Source organism: Colobus angolensis, unplaced genomic scaffold (genome assembly GCF_000951035.1).
Source record: "Colobus angolensis palliatus isolate OR3802 unplaced genomic scaffold, Cang.pa_1.0 Scaffold181, whole genome shotgun sequence".
NCBI lineage: Eukaryota > Metazoa > Chordata > Mammalia > Primates > Cercopithecidae > Colobus > Colobus angolensis.
This window is the reverse complement of record NW_012114944.1, coordinates 3,882,880-3,900,724: the sequence shown is the minus strand read 5'-3', so window position 1 is coordinate 3,900,724 and position 17,845 is coordinate 3,882,880. Positions and strand designations below refer to the sequence as shown.

Here is a 17,845-nt window from a genome sequence, read left to right as displayed (position 1 = left end):
GAGGGAAGCCTGACCTCAGTGGGTCTCAAAAGTAAAGGAAGGTGGCTGGGCGCGGTGGCTCATGCCTATAATCCCAGCACTTTGGGAGGCCAAGGCAGGAGGATCACTTGAGGCCAGGAGTTCAAGACCAGCCTGAGCAACATGGTGACACCCCATCTCTACTAAAAATACAAAACAAAATAGCCAGGTGTGGTGGTGCACACCTGTAGTCCTGGCTACTCAGGAGGCTGAAGTAGGAAGATCACTTGAGCCTGGAGGAGCAGAGGTTGTGGTGAGCTGAGATTGTGCCACTGCACTCTAGCCTTGGTGACAGAGTGAGACCCTTTACCCGCCCCCCGCCCAAAAAAGGAAAGAACAGGACACAGAGTTACAAAGCTGGGAGGGGGTTACTGACTCAAGTGGGAGGCATCTGCCTCAGATCAGGGGAGAGGAAAGATCACCTGGGTCCATTTCAGCAAACAGGCTACCCATGGTGCCTCCCTCCTCCTGGGCATGCAGTCAGCCCCCAGGCACTGTGAGCTCTGCACTGGAATACCTCTGGTGTACACGCCTTAGTCGTTCACACCCGCCCAGACTCCAGGGCAATGCCATGACTTCCCTGCCTGCACTCTGACATTCTTTCCATCCTGTAAAAGAGGCCAGATGATCTGTAAGCCAAGCTTCAGTTGTGGCGCTCTGCTCTGTTACGCTCAATAGCTCCTCATTGTCCTCCGGGCTCTAGGATCAAGTTTCTGATATTGGGCTGGCTCTCAGTACCCTCGGGTCTCCTCTAGTCTCCCCAGAGAACCCTGTCCACCACCCAATCTGCCCTTCCCCTGCCGTTTCCCCCAGGCTTCCCTGCATTGGCAGACGCCAGTTCTTCCCTTGGAGTTTCCTTCCCCCCACCATCCCTCCAGACCGTCCTCAGAGCCCAGTAGGCCACGGCACTGTGGTGGGCTGTCCCTGATACCCACTGGCCTGGTGAAGATTGAGTCCTTCCTTCATCCCCAGCCCACGCCTCTGGACCATGAGGTCCCAGTGAGCAGGGGCCATGGGTCACTCCACTCCTGCTTTTCAGAGCTGAGCCCAGAGCCTGCCTCGATCAGAGATGTTTCTAGAATAAGCGGGTAAGATCAGGGTCAAGTGGCAACTTTTGTTTTCTATACAAAATGTCTTTGGATGCAGCTAAGTGATGCCCGGACTCCTAACTCACGGAAACTGAGATAATAACCAAGTGTTGTTTTAAGCTGCTGAAAAACAAGCTTTTGTCAATGACACAGCTTGTTACCAGCCTGCTTCTAGAACTCATCAATGGTTTAACAAACAGAGGCCTTCGCTCTCCTCTATCTCTTTGTTGTCACAGCTGTTGCCCTTGGGGCTTATTTTTTCCACAAGGAGCAAGGCCTAAGGCAATGTGCTAGGCAGCTGGAGGGAGGCCTCAGGGGCCCTGGTTGGGACGCAGGTGGCATCAGAGTCAGGAGACTAGACTCTTAGTGACCAGGAAGGACACAGAGGCATGGTGAGGGGAAGGGGCCTGCCCAAGGTCACATACAAGTGAGTGGCAGAGTCTGGCCTGAGCCTAGGTCTCCTGACTCCCAGCCTGTGGCCTTCCTGGGGCCTCTTGTCGCCTCCAGAGCAGGATCTGCTGGGAGAGTCTGCCATGTGGGATGGGAGGAAGGACCCAGGGCTCTCTCTTCAACCCTGCCCCCACCTTTGTCCTTTCAGCTCATCACCCTGCGAACAAACCCAGATGCAGCAACGCAGAACAGACGATTCCAGTTCACTCAGAATCAGAAGAAAGAAGATTCTAAAACGTCCACCTCGGTCACCAGTGTGAACCAAGCCAGCACATCCCGCCTGGAGGGCCTACAGTCAGAAAACCACCGCCTGCGAATGAAGATCACAGAGGTAGGTACCTCCCTCCACATCTAGTAGCTGGGCCCCGTCTGCCACTGAAGCCCCTCTGACCCCAGGCAGGGACTCTCAGGCTCCTCTAGACCATCCCTGCAGCATGACCAGGCAGTGTCATCAGCTGCAGTTACAGCTACAAGAGCCAGGGGTGACATAAGCTGCACAGAGGCATTTGTCAGAATGCGACATGAGCTCATTGGCCACCTCGCCCAGGCTCTTGGAGGCCAGCACCACCTAATTCAAGCCATCCCCAGACAGAAAGGAACTCAGAGAGATTTGTGAGCTTCTGGATTATTGCAGCTTCCTATGTTAGTGTCTCTTTGCGTCTCTCTTTGTGTCTCTCTCCCTCTCAGTTTTTCACTCTCCCAGCACAACCCAGCAACCACCACATCTATATGATGTACAAGAGAAGAGAAAGTGAAAAGAAACTTTTCAAGAGAGAGTGCTGCAGACCTCGCCTTTGTCCTAAGGGTTCTCAACTGGTTCTTGAATATTCCAGAGAGACCATAGCCCAGATTGCCTTGTGCCCAAGCCTTGTAGACCAGGGAAGGGAAAACAAATCACCTCCCCTCCTCTACCCCTCCCTTTGGGTTGGAGGTGTGCCTGGACCCATGCTCTGCAGGCTGTGTATTGCTTTAATAGAGGAATTCTGATTAGGGAGGGGGACAGGAAAGGGACCAAAGAAAGTACATTGGTTACAATGCTGGCTAAACAAGACCCCAAAATAAAGTGGCCCAAAGAAAATATGTTTATTTCCCTTTTACCTAATGGCCATGAAGAGAGAGGTCCCGGGTGGGGCAGCTCGGCTCCCCAAGGTCATTGCTGGGCTTGGTTCCTGCCCTCTGGTTTCCCCCACTCTCCAGGGTGTTCTCATTCATAGCGGGAGAGCTGGGTGGACGGCATGTCCAGTTCACAGTGTCAGGAGGGGAAGAGATAGAAAGTCCACGTGAGGCACTGCCTCTTAAGCAGTAACACCAAAGATTGTGCACATTTTGGTTCTGCCCTAGTCACATCAGCAAAAACTGACAAGAGCACACCCAGTGACAGAGGAGGCTGGGAAACATGATCGCTAGCTAGACAGCTGCAAGGAAGAAGTGAGACATAGGGTTGCCAAATTAGATACAGGATGCCCAGTTAAATTCAAACTTCAGATCAACAACCAATCATATTTTCAGTAAAAGTATAGCCCGAATAATACTGGGATATAATTATACTGAAAAAGAACTCGTGATCCGAAACTCAAATTTGACTGGACATTCTGGGTTTTTATTTGCTAGATCTGGCAGCCCTTTGGGGGGCTCACAGAATTCTGCCACAGAGAGCCACCACACAGTTGTCTGCGCACCTGAAGATGACTGCTTTAGGATGGGGCAACCCACTAGCAGCTGCCAGAGCAAACTAAGAAGGGTTTCTGTCCCCCAAAGCCTATTACAGCCTCTGTTTCCGTATCAGCCCTCTCATGATGAGTACTACCATGTCACTGTGCATTTTGCTTCTACTTGCACACTTCAGCATTGAAGAGTTCACTCACGTTAGGAAACCCAAGCCACTATTTAAAACTCTAAATTGTTGTGTTATTTTTACTGGAAATGAATCACAATCTGGCCTCCTGTTGTCCCCACCCTTTGATCCTACTCCTGCCATTTAAGTCACATAGAAAAGAGTATCTCTCTCCCTCCTCCTCCACATGAAAACGTATTAAACAATTTCATGGCTGTATTCCTGATATCAGAACAGCATCTGATAGTTTATCAGATCTCCTCCCTTATACTACAGCAGGATGCTGTTTGGAAAAGTCCTCTAACCATGTTTTTCCTGTGCTCTTGCACCAATACAACAGTCAACACAGAAGACTTCTGTGACCATATGTGTGTGGGGTTTTCCCCACCAACGAGCAGCAGACACCCGCTGGGCGCCTCCGGTTCAATTCCAATACTACGGATCTAGAGATAGCTTCAGATCCCACAGGTTGAGGGCTCAGTCCTCAAGGCTCCCCCTGACCCCCACCCCACCCTCAGATACCAGCCACACGTCAGACCTCTGGAACTTCTGACCAACCAGCTTCAAGTTGGGACTCCCAGGATCCCGCTTTGGGTTGAATTACTTTGCTAGAGGGGCTCCTGGAACCCAGGGAAACACATTTACCAGCTTATTACCAAGGACACGAATGAAGAGATGCACAGAACAAGGGATGGGTGAAAGGGTGTGGAACTTCCCTGCCTCCCTGGGCCCCACGCCCCAGGAATCTTCACGTGTTCAGCTACCCGGAAGCTCTTCATACCCTCTTCTTTTGAGTTTTTATGCAGGCTTCATTACACGAGGCATGATTGACAGCTGTGTAGAAATGTGATTGGACAAAAACACATGATCTAAACCCAGCAAAGTCTGTCTGTTCAGACTTTTCTTGGCCTCTCTGTAGCATTCTTTCCTCCAGAGTATGGGCAGGAGTCTCTCTGTGATAATGTCTTTTGACCAACAATCAGATGGGAGTCCTGCCTTGAGCAGGTGAGAAAGGACAGGAGAAGGTCAGAGAGCATGATTCTGTTTCATGAGGCCTGCTCCTGAGGCCTAAAATGCCCCAACATTACAACAAAAGACTGTTACAAGAGATACAGGAGCCAGGAATCATGGATGAAAGCCATTATATGTATACAGATATGGTAATATCACAGATGTTCACCACCCACCCCGACTACCATCCCCCACAACTACCAACACTCATATTGCCCAGGCTTCTCTGGGGCTGAATTGCCCCAGGACTTGCACCTGATTTTTATATAACCTGGGAATGGGCCAGGTGCCGTGGCTCACACCTGTAATCCCAACGCTTTGGGAGGCCAAAGTGGGAGGATCGCTTGAGCCCAGGAGTTCAAGACCGGCCTGGGCAACATAGAGAAACCTTGTCTCTAAAAATAAAAACGTGGGGATGACTGGAACCCATCCTGATTAACTCCTCTGAGTGAGCCCCTGCAGGTCAGGGTCTCCGTGATAGCGTGAGGCTCAGAGCTTGCGAGCCCTGCATGTCTGTCCTCCCCACTATGGGTCCTGTTAAGTATCAATAATAGTAATTATAAGTCCAGGCACAGTAGTTCATGCCTATAAACCCAGCACTTTGGGAGGCCAAAGTGGGAGGATCACTTGAGCTCAGGAGTTCAAGACCGGCCTGAGGAACAGAGAGAGACCCCATCTCTACCAAAAAAAAAAAAAAAAAAAAAATAGCCAGGCATGGCGGTCTGCACCTGTAGTCCCAGCTACTCGGGAGGGTGAGGTGGGAGGATGGCTTGGGCTTAGGAGGTCAAGGCTACAGTAAACTGTAATTGTACCACTGCATTCTGATCTGGGTGACAGAGTGAGACCCTGTAATAATAGTAATATTATTATAGTAGCAGGTTGTAATATAATAATATAGTAATATTATAATAGCCCTTATTATGTGTCAGGCACTGGGCTAAACTTTCCATGTATTATCTCGTTTAATCTTCACAACCTCCCCCCTGAAGTAGGTACTATTATTACCCCATTCTACAGAAAAAGAAATTGAGACTGGGTTCTCACAAGCCAGGAGAACCTCGCTGTAAGTAAGGGGCAGCCTTGGGTTTGCATGAGGCCTGTCCAGAGCCTGAGCTCTTATGCTCTCCCTGCCCTACCTGCCTGGGCTTGCTTGTCTGCTTCATCAAGGCCCAAGCCTACACTGAACACATAATTGCAAAGCCCAGGTCCCTCTCATCATAGCTTCTCCTTGAACGAAGAGCTGTCAGGGTCCTTCTGCATCTCCATACCAACATGCAATAACCCCTCTGATTCTCAGGGCACTTCTGAATACAGGTAAAGGCCCAGCCCTGTGACCTACCTTTTGGCCCTAGTGGCCTAGCTACCAGGACTGGGCCAGGGACCCTGACTCAACTGGAACCTTTGTCTTCTAGCTGGATAAAGACTTGGAGGAGGTCACCATGCAGCTGCAGGACACACCGGAAAAGACCACCTACATTAAACAGAACCACTACCAAGAGCTCAATGACATCCTCAACCTGGGAAACTTCACTGAGAGCACAGGTAAGAGAGCCAAGGCCCCAGAATGTGGTAGGGACTTTGGTTTCAAACACCAACTGTTCATTTTAGGTGAAGAAACAGGTCCAAACAGGGCACGGGACTCAGACATGCAGAGCTGGCACACCTGGAACCTCTGTCTGCTGACCACAGTTCACTGTCTGCTTTGAGCCCCACCCTGCCTGGGCCTGGGGCTTCAATTTCCCATCCCTCGGCTTCCAGCTCCACATCTACACACTGGGGCCAGCATTCCCAGTGTCCTGACTGGGGGCAGACACATTTTGTTTTCCCTTTTGTTCTTAGTGAATAGTTCACCCTTTCTTCCCTGAACAATATTTCGCGGTTTCAAATATACCTCATCAATGTGCAAGAAAAGAATGATCAGTCAGTTAGGATAGGATGCTCAATCTCACCACCCACTTGGAAATTGCAAGCTACAATAACACAAACCTGCCAGGCGCAATGGCTCACGCCTGTAATCCCGGCATATTGGGAGGCCAAAGCTAGAGAATCACTTCAGTCCAGGAATTTGAGATCACCCTGGACAACATAGCAAGACCCCATCTCTACAAAAATAAATTTTAAAAAACACACACACAAAAAAACCATTTTTGCCTACCTTTTGGAAAAAATTTAAAAGGTTACCAGAGTTGGTAAGAGTATTTGGAAATGAGCATTCTCCTGCAATGCATTAGAAGTCAGCCTGGCACTGTCTAAATGCTCCATGTTAAACCTCTTGACCTGGCAGTTCTACTAGCAGGAACCTGCCCCTCGCAAATACTCCCAGCTGTGCAGAGATGAATACAGAGATGTTCATCACAATGCTGTCTGTAGGTGAGAAAAACTAGAATTAACTTAAATGTTCATTATTTGGGGGTGGTTTCATTAATTAAGATATAGCCAAACAGGGTACCATTTTATAGCTATTAAAAAGTGAGGTGAGTCTATTTGTGCAGATATGGAAACATCTCCAGGTGAAAAAAGCGAGATGAAAGCCAACAGTGTGATTATGGGACACACAAATGCACATACGTGTGTGTGAATGCATTTTTTAAAAGGTTTAGAAAAACAAACACCAAATTGCTAACAGTATTGACTCGTGTGAAAAGAAATGATATTGTGGAAAGTGAGTGAGAAGGGACTATTTTACATTACCCTTTATTTATTTATTTATTTATTTATTTTTTACTTTTTTAAGATGGAGTCTCACTCTGTCGCCCAGGCTGGAGTGCAGTGGCATGATCTCAGCTCGCTGCAACCTCTGCCTCCCTGGTTCAAGCAATTCTCCTGCCTCAGCCTCCTAAGTGGCTGGGATGACAGGTGCCCACCACCACACCCAGCTAATGTTTGTACTTTTGTTTTTTTATAGAGACGGGGTTTCACCATGTTGGCCAGGCTGGTCTCAAACTCCTGACCTCAAGTGAGTTGCCCGCCTCAGCCTCCCAAAGTGCTGGGATTACAGGCATTAGCCACCACGCCCGGCCACATTACCTTTTTTATATTTCTCTATGGCTTGGTTTTTTCCATTAGCACGTATTCATCAATTTGTTATAACATTAGTTTAAATCAATGAAAAATCTTTGTTTCTTTTAATTAATTAATTTATTTATTTATTTATTGAGACGGAGTTTCGCTCTTGTTGCCCAGGCTGGAGTGCAATGGCACGATCTCGACTCACTGCAACCTCTGCCTCCCAAGTTCAAGCGATTCTCCTGCCTCAGCCTCCCAAGTAGCTGGGATTACAGGTGCCTGCCACTGCACCCAGCTAAATTTTTTGTACTTTTAGTAGAGATGGAGTTTTACCATGTTGGCCAGGCTGGTCTCAAACTCCTGACCTCAGGTGATCCACCCACCTCAGCCTCCCAAAGTGCTGGGATTACAGGCATGAACCACCATGCCCGGCCTTTTATTCTTATTATATAAGTAATAAGTGGTCTTATTACAGTAGCAATATTCTGTAATTAATATTATGTAACATGGTTATTACAAAAATGTTTAAATTGAGATAATAAAGAAATTACAAGAATAAAAATTACTTCTAATAACTTTAGTATCTGGTAAAAGTGGGAATTTTAAATTTGTTGGAAAAAAGGAATTATTCAATAAATTTCATTGGGATAAATGGGTAGGCATCTGGAGGAGAATAAGGTAGATCCTAAACTCACACCTACACAAAAATTAATTCCAATGAATAAAAAATTTAAATATAAAAAGTGAAAACATGAAAGTACTAGAAGAAACCAAAGTAAAATTTTAAAAAAATCTCAGAGAGAGGAGGACCTGCCTCAGTTTGATGCAAAACAGAAATCACAAAAGGAAAGGTTGATAAATTTAGGTACAAAAAGAATGTCTTTCATAATGCAAAAGCCATGATAAGTACAGCCAAAAAAATCAAACAAAGCCAAAAATTAACTCAGATAACAAGCTTATGCCCTTATATATAAGGAGAAATGATATGTAGTAATACAAAAAGTATGTATAATTATATACCAATTAGTAAGAAAAAGACCAATATCTCAAAAGAAAAATGAGCAAAAGAGAGTTCTCATAAAAGGAACTGGAAATCATTCTTACACTTATGAAAAGATGATCAATCTCATTCCTTATTAAAGGAATGCAAATTAAATCTGCAATGAGATACCATTTTTGCCTCAAAGACTGCCACAGCTCAGAGATCAAAAAGCTGCTCAGAGTGCCAGGAAACAGGTTATGAGAGAGGCATTCTCAAATGTTGCTGGTTGAAACAGAAATCATTCAGACCCAGCAATCCCACTTTTGGGATTTATTCTCCATGCCTTAGTCTGTTTGTGCTGCTATAACACAATACTGCAGACTTGGTAATTTATAAATAACAGAAATGTATTTCTTACAGTTCTGGAGGCTGGGGAGTCCTAAATCTAGGTGCCAGTAGGTTCAGTGTCTGGGGAGGGTCCAGCCTCCACTTCTGAGATGGCACCTGGATCGCTGCATCCTCTGGAGGGGAGGAACTCTGCATCTTCATGTGGCAGAAGGAGCGGGGGAAGGGGCAAATCCACTTTCTCAAGCCCTTTTATAAGGGCCCTAACCTCATCCATGCGGGCTCCGCCTTCACGACTTAATTACCTCCTAAAGGCCCCACCTCTTAACACTATCACATTCTTCATTCAGTTTCAACACATGAATCTAGGGGGACACGTTCAGACCATAGCAGTATGATATACGGTCGATTCTGCTGATTTACAGTAGCGGTAGTTATGTTCTTTCTGTAAAGCCTCCATCAACAGTGGATTGTGAATACTGAACCATTGCTCCTATACAGGAGTAGGTTCCTGGGAGTCTCTCACAGGCTGACATCACAAGTTGATATTTTTGTCCACCAATCAATATATAATTTTGTTGTATGCATATTTCTGTTTAAAGACATCTTATTTAGGCTGGGCACAGTGACTCAAGCCTGTAATCCCAGCATTTTGGGAGGCCGAGGTGAGCGGATCACGAGGTCAAGAGATTGAGACCATCCTGGCCAACACGGTGAAACCCCGGTTCTACTAAAAATACAAAAATTAACTGGGCATGATAGCACGTGCCCATAATCCCAGCTACTCGGGAGGCTGAGGCAGGAGAATCGCATGAACCCGGGAGGCAGAGGTTGCGGTGAGCCGAGATCGCACCACGGAACTCCACCTGGAGACAGAGTGAGATTCCATCTCAAAAAAAAAAAAGAAAAAAAAGACATCTTTTTAAATATATATGATTTAATTAGCATTGCACTCATGACCAACAGCACTATAGCTCATGCCTGATGGAAGCTTATCTAACACATGTATTTTCTGTCCATAAGGCACATCATAGCCCTCTTGTGCTTAGGGACACTAGCCAGCACTTCGGCACTGTGCTTGGGGGCCACTTTCAACAGCAAACTCACCAACACACAGCACAAAATGTGAAAAACATGTCACTAAATAAACCTCCAGAAAGATACTTATTTACAATATAAGAGCTAAGTGCTAAGGCAGTGCATCACCCTGTTCAACCTCAGCTGGGAACGCGTGCATCAGGCAACTCACATTTCCCCACACTGTGCATGTCAGCAAATGACCACAAAAGCATTAAAATATTGATTTGTGGATTACAAATAAATTTTAGTGAGAAGAGGAGGTCACAAATACAAAATTCATGAATAATGAGGAGCAGCTATACTCACGTAGGTGCAAAATGACATACATACAAGGTTGCCCACTGAAGCAAAAACAAAGACACCAGTGCTCCCTTCCAGACTACATGAATCCAAATCTCGGGTGAGAACCTGATTTTTATATTTCTTTAAATCTTCTTGTATGGCCTTAAAGCACAAAGAGAGTTGAGAGAATTTAAATCACCATGTTTTGTGGCTACACAATATTATTTTGAATGGAGGTCCTATAACTTATGTAACTAATCCATTATTACCAGACAAATTCAGATTAGTTCCAACATTTTAATATTATAAATGATACTCAGTTTGAGGCTGGGTGCAGTGGTTCACACCTATAATCCTAGCACTTTGGGAGGCTGAGGCAGGTGGATTTCCTGAGGTCAGGAGTTCGAGACCACCCTAACCAATATGGTGAAACCCCGTCCCTACTAAAAATACAAAAAAATTAGCTGGGCATGGTGGCATGCACCTGTAGTCCTAGCTGCTCAGGGCTCAGACAGGAGAATTACTGAATCCTAGGAGGTGGAGTTTGCAGTGAACCAAGATAATGCCACTGGTGGCATGATCCTGAGTGACAGAGTGAGACTCCGTCTAAAAAAAAAGAAAAAAAAAGAGATGCCAAGGTTAAACATCTTGTATATCTCTTTGCATAGATCCTTAATTATTTCCTTAGGATAATTTCAAGAAGTAGAAATTCTGGGTAAAAAATAGGTCCTTTTATGGTGTTTGACACAGATCAACAGTGCCCACCAGTAAGATTATGTCCATTTATTCTCCCACCAGCAGTTTACTGACTATTCTTTCTCTTAGCAATCTTTGCTGCTCTATGAAAAATACACCTTGGAGGTTTTTTCTTTGTCATTACATCCCTATGTGCCCGTGGAAAAGAATGTTAGAACCTCTTGTTTCTAAGTTATGTTTCCTACATTAGTCGACTTGATTTTCCCCCTTTTGTTCTCGGAGAGGAGAACGTGGGGCATGCCACACAAATCCCCAGCACATTGCTTCCATCCCTGACTGCTGACTGCTGGAGGCTTCTCAGCTCACTGCCTGGGTCCCGGGAGAGCCGCTACACAGACCTCAGCTTAGAGAACACGGAATGCTCTTTTGCATTCTCTCTCCTAGGGTATCATCCTACAAAAAGTTGCATTGTTGATTTTTAAAAACTAAGTTAACAGAACGTGTTGTGGTACTGTTTTGCATTCAGATGGAGGAAAGGCCATTTTAAAAAATCACCTCGATCAAAATCCCCAGCTACAGTGGAACACAACAGAGCCCTCTCGAACATGCAAAGATCCTATAGAAGATATAAACTCTCCAGAACAGTAAGTACCTTCTCCTTGAGAATTATAACTACAGACTAAATACGTCACTCCCGCACAAGAGTTTGCAATTTGCACCATGTTCTCACATCCATTATTTTATTTGCTTTCCACAGCCATCCCATGATGAAGTCCAATTACAATGCTCTTTTTACAGATGAATAAACTAATATTCAAAAAGAGGAGGTGACTTGCCAAAGCTCACTCAATTGCTACATGCAGGAAATAGGACTTGAACTCACATCTGTCCCACATCAAATCCAATGTTCTCTACTGCAGCACACTGCCTTTGTTACGTGTAAAATTTAACCTTGCTAAATGCATTTACTTGACGGTTTACTGAGACCTCCTGTATGTCAGGCATAGGTGCTAGGGTTACAGCAGTGAAGAAAACGGTAAAATTCCTATCTTCATGGAGCTTCCATTCTATCTAGAAGGGTGATAGCTTAATAAAAAAGCAAAATATGGCATGTCAAACAATAGGAGCTTTGGAGAAAAAGCAGAGAACGGGGTCAGGGAGTGTCATTTTAAATAGGGTGGTCAGAGAAGACTCAATGAGATGGTCACATCTAAGCAAAGACCTGAACATCTGTGTTAGCTTTGTTCCCACAGGCAATTTTAGGCCTTCCCATCTTATAGCACATCGGAAGCAGAAGTTAGAAATATAAACTTTGGGCTGGGCGCAGTGGCTCACGCCTGTAATCCCAGCACTTTGGGAGGCCAAGGTGGGCGGATCACCTGAGGTCAGGAGTTCGAGACCAGCCTGACCAACATGGAGAAACACCATCTCTACTAAAAGTACAAAAACATTAGCCGGGCATGGTGGCCCACACTTGTAATCCCGGCTACTCGGGAGGCTGAGGCAGGAGAATCGCTTGAACCCAGGAGGCAGAGGTTGCGGTGAGTCGAGATCGAGCCATTGCACTCCAGCCTGGGCAACAAAAGTGAAAGTCTGTTTCAAAAAAAAAAAAAAAGAAAAGAAAAGAAATACAAACTTTGAAACTTGGCCTCTGGAAGTGACAAGCAATGAGGAACCAGCAAAAGCAGCCAAATCACCAATTGCAGCATCATTTGGGGCTCCTTAGTATTAGAGCTAATAGCGTATCAACCCAACTAGCTCCAAGGCCTGGCCAGCTTACAGTCCAGAACAGTGAGTGAGAGTTACATGGAATTTGTCAGCAGTTTGCCTAGCAGTTGCCTCCAGTAGAATGTAAGCACCTTGAGAGTAAGGTATGAGTCCTTCATGTGTCCCCTGCACCAAACACAGGTTCTGCCAGTGAGTAGGTTCTTGACAAGCATTTGCTGAATGAAGGAAAGGTGAACAGGATCCTCACAGACAGAAGAATGCTCTGACAACCCCAGCACCCACCTTGCCTAGGCAGACAGCCCTGCCCTGGCTTCTTGGACAGGGCACCCTTTTCCCAAGTCAAAGTTTATTCTTCCCTTTTTGTCCTGGACTTCTTGCCAGCATGATCTTGCCTTAAGACACAGACTTCAGCTGACATTATACAGGTTCAACTTTAACTTCAGAATGAGGTCTCCAGCACTGTAGTTCCATGCATACCTGTGAGGTGTCGCTTGGGAGGAGTCTTTCTGGAAAATGTGGGCAGCACTTCATCTGTACTCATCTATCTCAGAACCAACCAGTGACCTAAATGAACCCCAAGGGCACACCCAGTTGGCATAAGGCTGCCCCCATGAATTGATTTGCCTCCACCACAAAACAATGTGGTTGAACAGAAGCAGCAAGAATTCCAACTTCCTCAGTTCTGGTTTTGTTTCCATGGGGAAGTTCCCTGAACTCTGTACTCTTCCCTCTTCTTTATAATGGGAATAGCAGTATTTCTTTTGCCTATTGGGTGTTTGTTAAGATCTGGGGTTTTTGTGCTTTGCTTTTTTGCACGTGAGTGGTCAGGGACTGGGAACACAAGAAGCCATAAGAACTCAGTCCCTTCTCTCAAGGAATGCGGTATGAAAGTTGCACCCATGGAGAGCTGTGCAAGAAGGCAGCTGAGCCAAGCAGAGAAGCAGTCACCTGGGCACATTTGCCGCAAGCAGCCTTTTCAACAAAGTGACATGACAGTCATTAAGACCAGAAGGGTGTGGCAATGAGAAGGGAGTCAGAGGGCAGCTCCCTTTTCCCTTGCTGCTCCTCCATCATTTGCTAACCCACGCCCAGCTCCACCTTGCCTCCAGCTTTTTCTGGCTTCATTTCTGGGTATTTACCAAGGGTTCTGCTTAGCAGAGGAAGGGTTCTCTTAGCAGATAGTGAGCACAAACAAGGTGATATTTAAACTGGATCTTGAAGGAAACACAGTTCATGATGTCAGGAAGCAGAGAAAGAGTCTTCCGGGAGGGAAACAGCAGAAGAGCACCCAGAAGCAGGGTTTCCAGGGAAACTAGCTGCCAGAGGGCAGGGCTTACAGGTGGAGAGAATGGAAGATTCACCTGGAAACTTCTGATCCAGAGACAGAACTTAGGGAGCCCCAAATATCACATCAGTGTCCTTTTTTTCCCTTCCTTGGCTTCCTAGTGTTGGAACGATAACACTAGTTACCAAAGAAGCTGAAAGCCTCTGGGAATTGGCCCAGCAGAAGAGATGCGGTCCTGGGCGAAGCAGAGGCAGAGGGGAGAGAGGAAGGATAGAGCAGGTGAGAAGTCTTTCAGGGATGGAACTGAAAGCCCTGTGGAGGTTTGTAAGAGTAGAGAATGAGAAATGTCTGGTTTGCAGCAAAACCCTGTTACAAAGGCAAAACCGTGTCCTTAGTAATACAGACAGTCCCCAACTTACCATTTTCCAGCTTTACAATGGTGTGAAAGTGATACACATTCAGTACAGTATTCAGTAAATTGCATGAGATGTTTAACACTTTTTTATAAAATAGGCTTTGTGTTAGATGACATGGCCCAACAGTAAGCTGATGTAAGTGTTCTGAGCACATTTAAGGTAGGTGAGGCTAAGCTAGGATGTTTGGTAGGTTAGGTGGATTAAATGCATTTTTCAACTTATGGTATTTTCAACTTACAATGGGTTTATGGGAATGTAACCCATCGTAAGTCAAGGAGCATCTTTTCTGCTAGGACATTTATAATAATCACCAAATCCTGGACCAAAGCTCAAGAAGACTCATCTCCCTTGTTTGTTCCAGTCTCCCTGGTTATTCCCAGGGCAGTAGCTGGTACATATGGGCTCTCATTAAATACCTGCTGGATGGCTGAATGGTTAGATGATTGAATGGACAGATCTTGGATTCAGAGAAAAATATACTCCTGTCATCAGATTTTTTAGCCAAAGCGAGTCCAAGGAACTTTCTGGTGAGCCCCCAGCTAGCCTACACTAACACTCCTCCCTCTCCTTCTCTCCAGCATCCAGCGTCGGCTGTCCCTCCAGCTCCCCATCCTCCACCACGCCTACCTCCCATCCATCGGAGGCGTGGACGCCAGCTGTGTCAGCCCCTGTGTCAGCCCCACCGCCAGCCCCCGCCACAGACATGTGCCACCCTCCTTCCGAGTCATGGTCTCGGGCCTGTAAGGGTGGGAGGCCTGGGCCCGGGGCCTCCCCCGTGACAGAACCACACTGGGCAGAGGCGTCTGCTGCAAAAACACTGTCGGCTCTGGCTGCGGAGAAGCTGGGCACCATGGCTGGCCTCTCAGGACCACTCGGATGGCACTCAGGTGGACAGGACGGGGCAGGGGGAGACTTGGCACCTGACCTCGAGCCTTATTTGTGAAGTTCTTATTTCTTCACAAAGAAGAGGAACGGAAATGGGACTTCTTCCTTAACATCTGCAAACAAGGAGGAGCTGGGATATCAAACTTGCAAAAAAAAAAAAAATCTAGACAAGGAGAGAGGCACTAGAACTCCAGCTGGAAGTCACGGAGTGACTCAAGCAGCCTTGGGAGGAGGCAAGAGGCTTCTGAAGAAACCGCCTCTGCACTCTGCACACACATCACCGGCTGTGACCCCTCAGGCTAGCCCTTCTCCACTCTGGGGGAGGAGGTGGGAAGGGCCACCAGGCCCCCAGCTGCCAGGCCAGCCGACCCCAGCCTTCCTGGAACAGGGAGTCTGCAGGAGCGCAGACAGGCACAGCCCTGGCGCAGGCAGGCAGAGCACTGGGGCACCGCAGCAGGCTGACTTACATGCTCCTGATGGGACCTGTGTCACCCAATGAGATGTTTGTTACTCTGGTAAATGCCACACGTTAACACAATAACACCCATTCCGGGGACCGTGGGGATTTAGGGCACGTCACTGCAGACACGCTCTGCAGCATTCACCGACAGTCTGTCATGGACCCACCACGTTGGCCACATCCTTGTGTTCCTATCGGGTGCTCCCAATAACCAGGGGGACCACCCGAGCTAATCATGGAATGTCCGTTCCCAGCAAATACGATAAAGAAAGATTGTGCACTTTAACCTCTCTCACCAGGGCCCAAGGGCTGGCTGGGATTTTCTTTTTTCCCACTAACTTTGTTTCTGACCAAAGTGAATCGGAGGCATTCTGCTAAAAGACATCCCTGTAGACACAGGGGAGAGAGTTGCTGGCTGAGGGCTTCCCTTGGCTTCCAGAAGGCAGCCTTCCATCCAGACAAGCCAGTGAGCCCTCCCCTTGGGATCACCGGGGTGATCAGTCAGCAGATTGATTCTCATTCATAAGATCATTCTTCCCTTTTAATTGAGCCCCTAAGAGCACTGGCCTGCGAGTCAGACAGACCTGGGTTCAAGTCCTCAGTCCCCTGCCTACTCCCTGCGTGACCTTGATCAGGTCACTAGTGTCTCTCTGAGCCTCAGTTTCCCCTCTGTAACTTGGGGTTGAAATAACACCTGTCCTGCCTACCTCACAAGGTCACTCTGAGGATTGAAACTTGATCTTGTCCAGGAAAACTTTGTACCAAACAGTGAAGCCGCCCTGACCCGTGAGGTATGAGTATGACTCTGACCTTCAGCCCTCCCTACAGCGGGGGCTGTGGCCCAGAGAAGCTTCCCGCACAGCCCTCTACCCAGAACATCCAGGCTGGAGGGAGGCTCCCAGTGACTTTTCTGACATTCCTAGACAGGTTCATTCTTTGCTCAAGAAAGGCCTGAATGACAGCGTCCAGGATGTCTGCACAACTGAGCAGCTGGCTCACTCCCTAAAGCAACCTATTGGCAGCTTCAACAGGCAGGCAATAATCTCTTCCCAGAACCACTGCAGTCAGGAATAAACTGTTTTCTCCACCAGGCTTTGACAAAAGGGCCCACAGGAATCTTACCATCGCCAACATTTCAAAGCACCCTATTTCACGTAGCATAGCTTTCTGCTCCCCTTCCCCAAAGAGAGGTTATGGAGGTATCGTAGCTTTTAGGGAAAAAAAAATGTTAACACATCACAGGTCAAGTTGAAGTCATTCTCTGTTTAGGCACTAAAAATCGGTGTTGTCACTCACTGTGTATTACCAGTATTTACTTGCTTTCTTGATTTCACCAAAACCAAATTTAATTTAAAGGACCACATTAATTTTTCAAAGGGAAAGAGACAATTAACTGTACATAATGTATACACACACACACACACACACACAAAATACCTGTAGAAATATTATTCCAGCATAGCAGGAAAACAAACAAACAAAAGTATTGGACTGTCGGAGGTGAGCCTGTGCGTCTGTAACCCTTTGTGACTCCTAAGCGTGCGCCGTCTTCTAGGTTAACTCACGAAGTACATTCTCTGTCTTACTGATACTGTAGGTTCACCCATTTTTTTTTAATTTCCTCGCAAATAACAAGACCCACAGAAGTGACTCTAGCTATTTAATGGTTCTGTTCTTTTATATGCAACAAACACACCGTCCATTTCTGAAGAGGCTTCGGCCTGAAGGCATTTTCCAATGATGTTAGTGCACAAACGCTTTAAAATTAGACTGGAACTGCCAGAATCAAATGTAAATGAGGAATTTCTCGTACCCCTACTGCATGGTATCGATTTTTAATAAATTGTTGCAAATTTGTTTTTATGAATAAAAGGAAAAAACCTGTCGTCTTTAATGCCTACTCATCCCAAAATGCAGGTTAGATCAGGCCATATTCCTCCGCTGAAAAACTCAGGGAACAATTCTGGGGTTGCCTGCTCAGCATTGTCCCTGCCTTCATAAACTGCCCATCCCAGCCTCCTGCGGACAGCGGCAGAGCCGCCCTGTTACCAGATGACCCCCAACTCTGGCCACAGCTGATTAATTTGAGGGTGGGAACCTGACCCAGGCTGGGCCGGTAAATCACTTCCTCAGGATTCCTCCACGTAGAGAAATTTAGTCTGCCATGAAACAGAAAAAAAAAAAAAAATGGAGCCAACAGAGAGACAATCAGGACCAACAGCTGAGTTGATGGTGTCAGAGTACCTGGTTAGCCGTCCCTTCCCACGCTCCTCTGAAAG

The 17,845-nt window shown here is 46.7% G+C and overlaps 1 protein-coding gene across 1 annotated transcript in view; it reads left to right on the top strand.

Moving 5' to 3' along the window:
* The window catches only part of GABBR2 (gamma-aminobutyric acid (GABA) B receptor, 2), a 424,424-nt gene extending 406,964 nt beyond the window's left edge, over positions 1 to 17,460 (top strand). Inside the window, exons 16-19 of the mRNA XM_011939489.1 lie at positions 1,705 to 1,887; positions 5,814 to 5,943; positions 11,319 to 11,436; positions 14,800 to 17,460. Of these exons, the coding sequence (XP_011794879.1) occupies positions 1,705 to 1,887; positions 5,814 to 5,943; positions 11,319 to 11,436; positions 14,800 to 14,965 (597 nt within the window). The 3' untranslated portion in view covers positions 14,966 to 17,460. The remainder of the gene's footprint in view (positions 1 to 1,704; positions 1,888 to 5,813; positions 5,944 to 11,318; positions 11,437 to 14,799) is intronic.
* Positions 17,461 to 17,845: the final 385 nt, after the last annotated feature.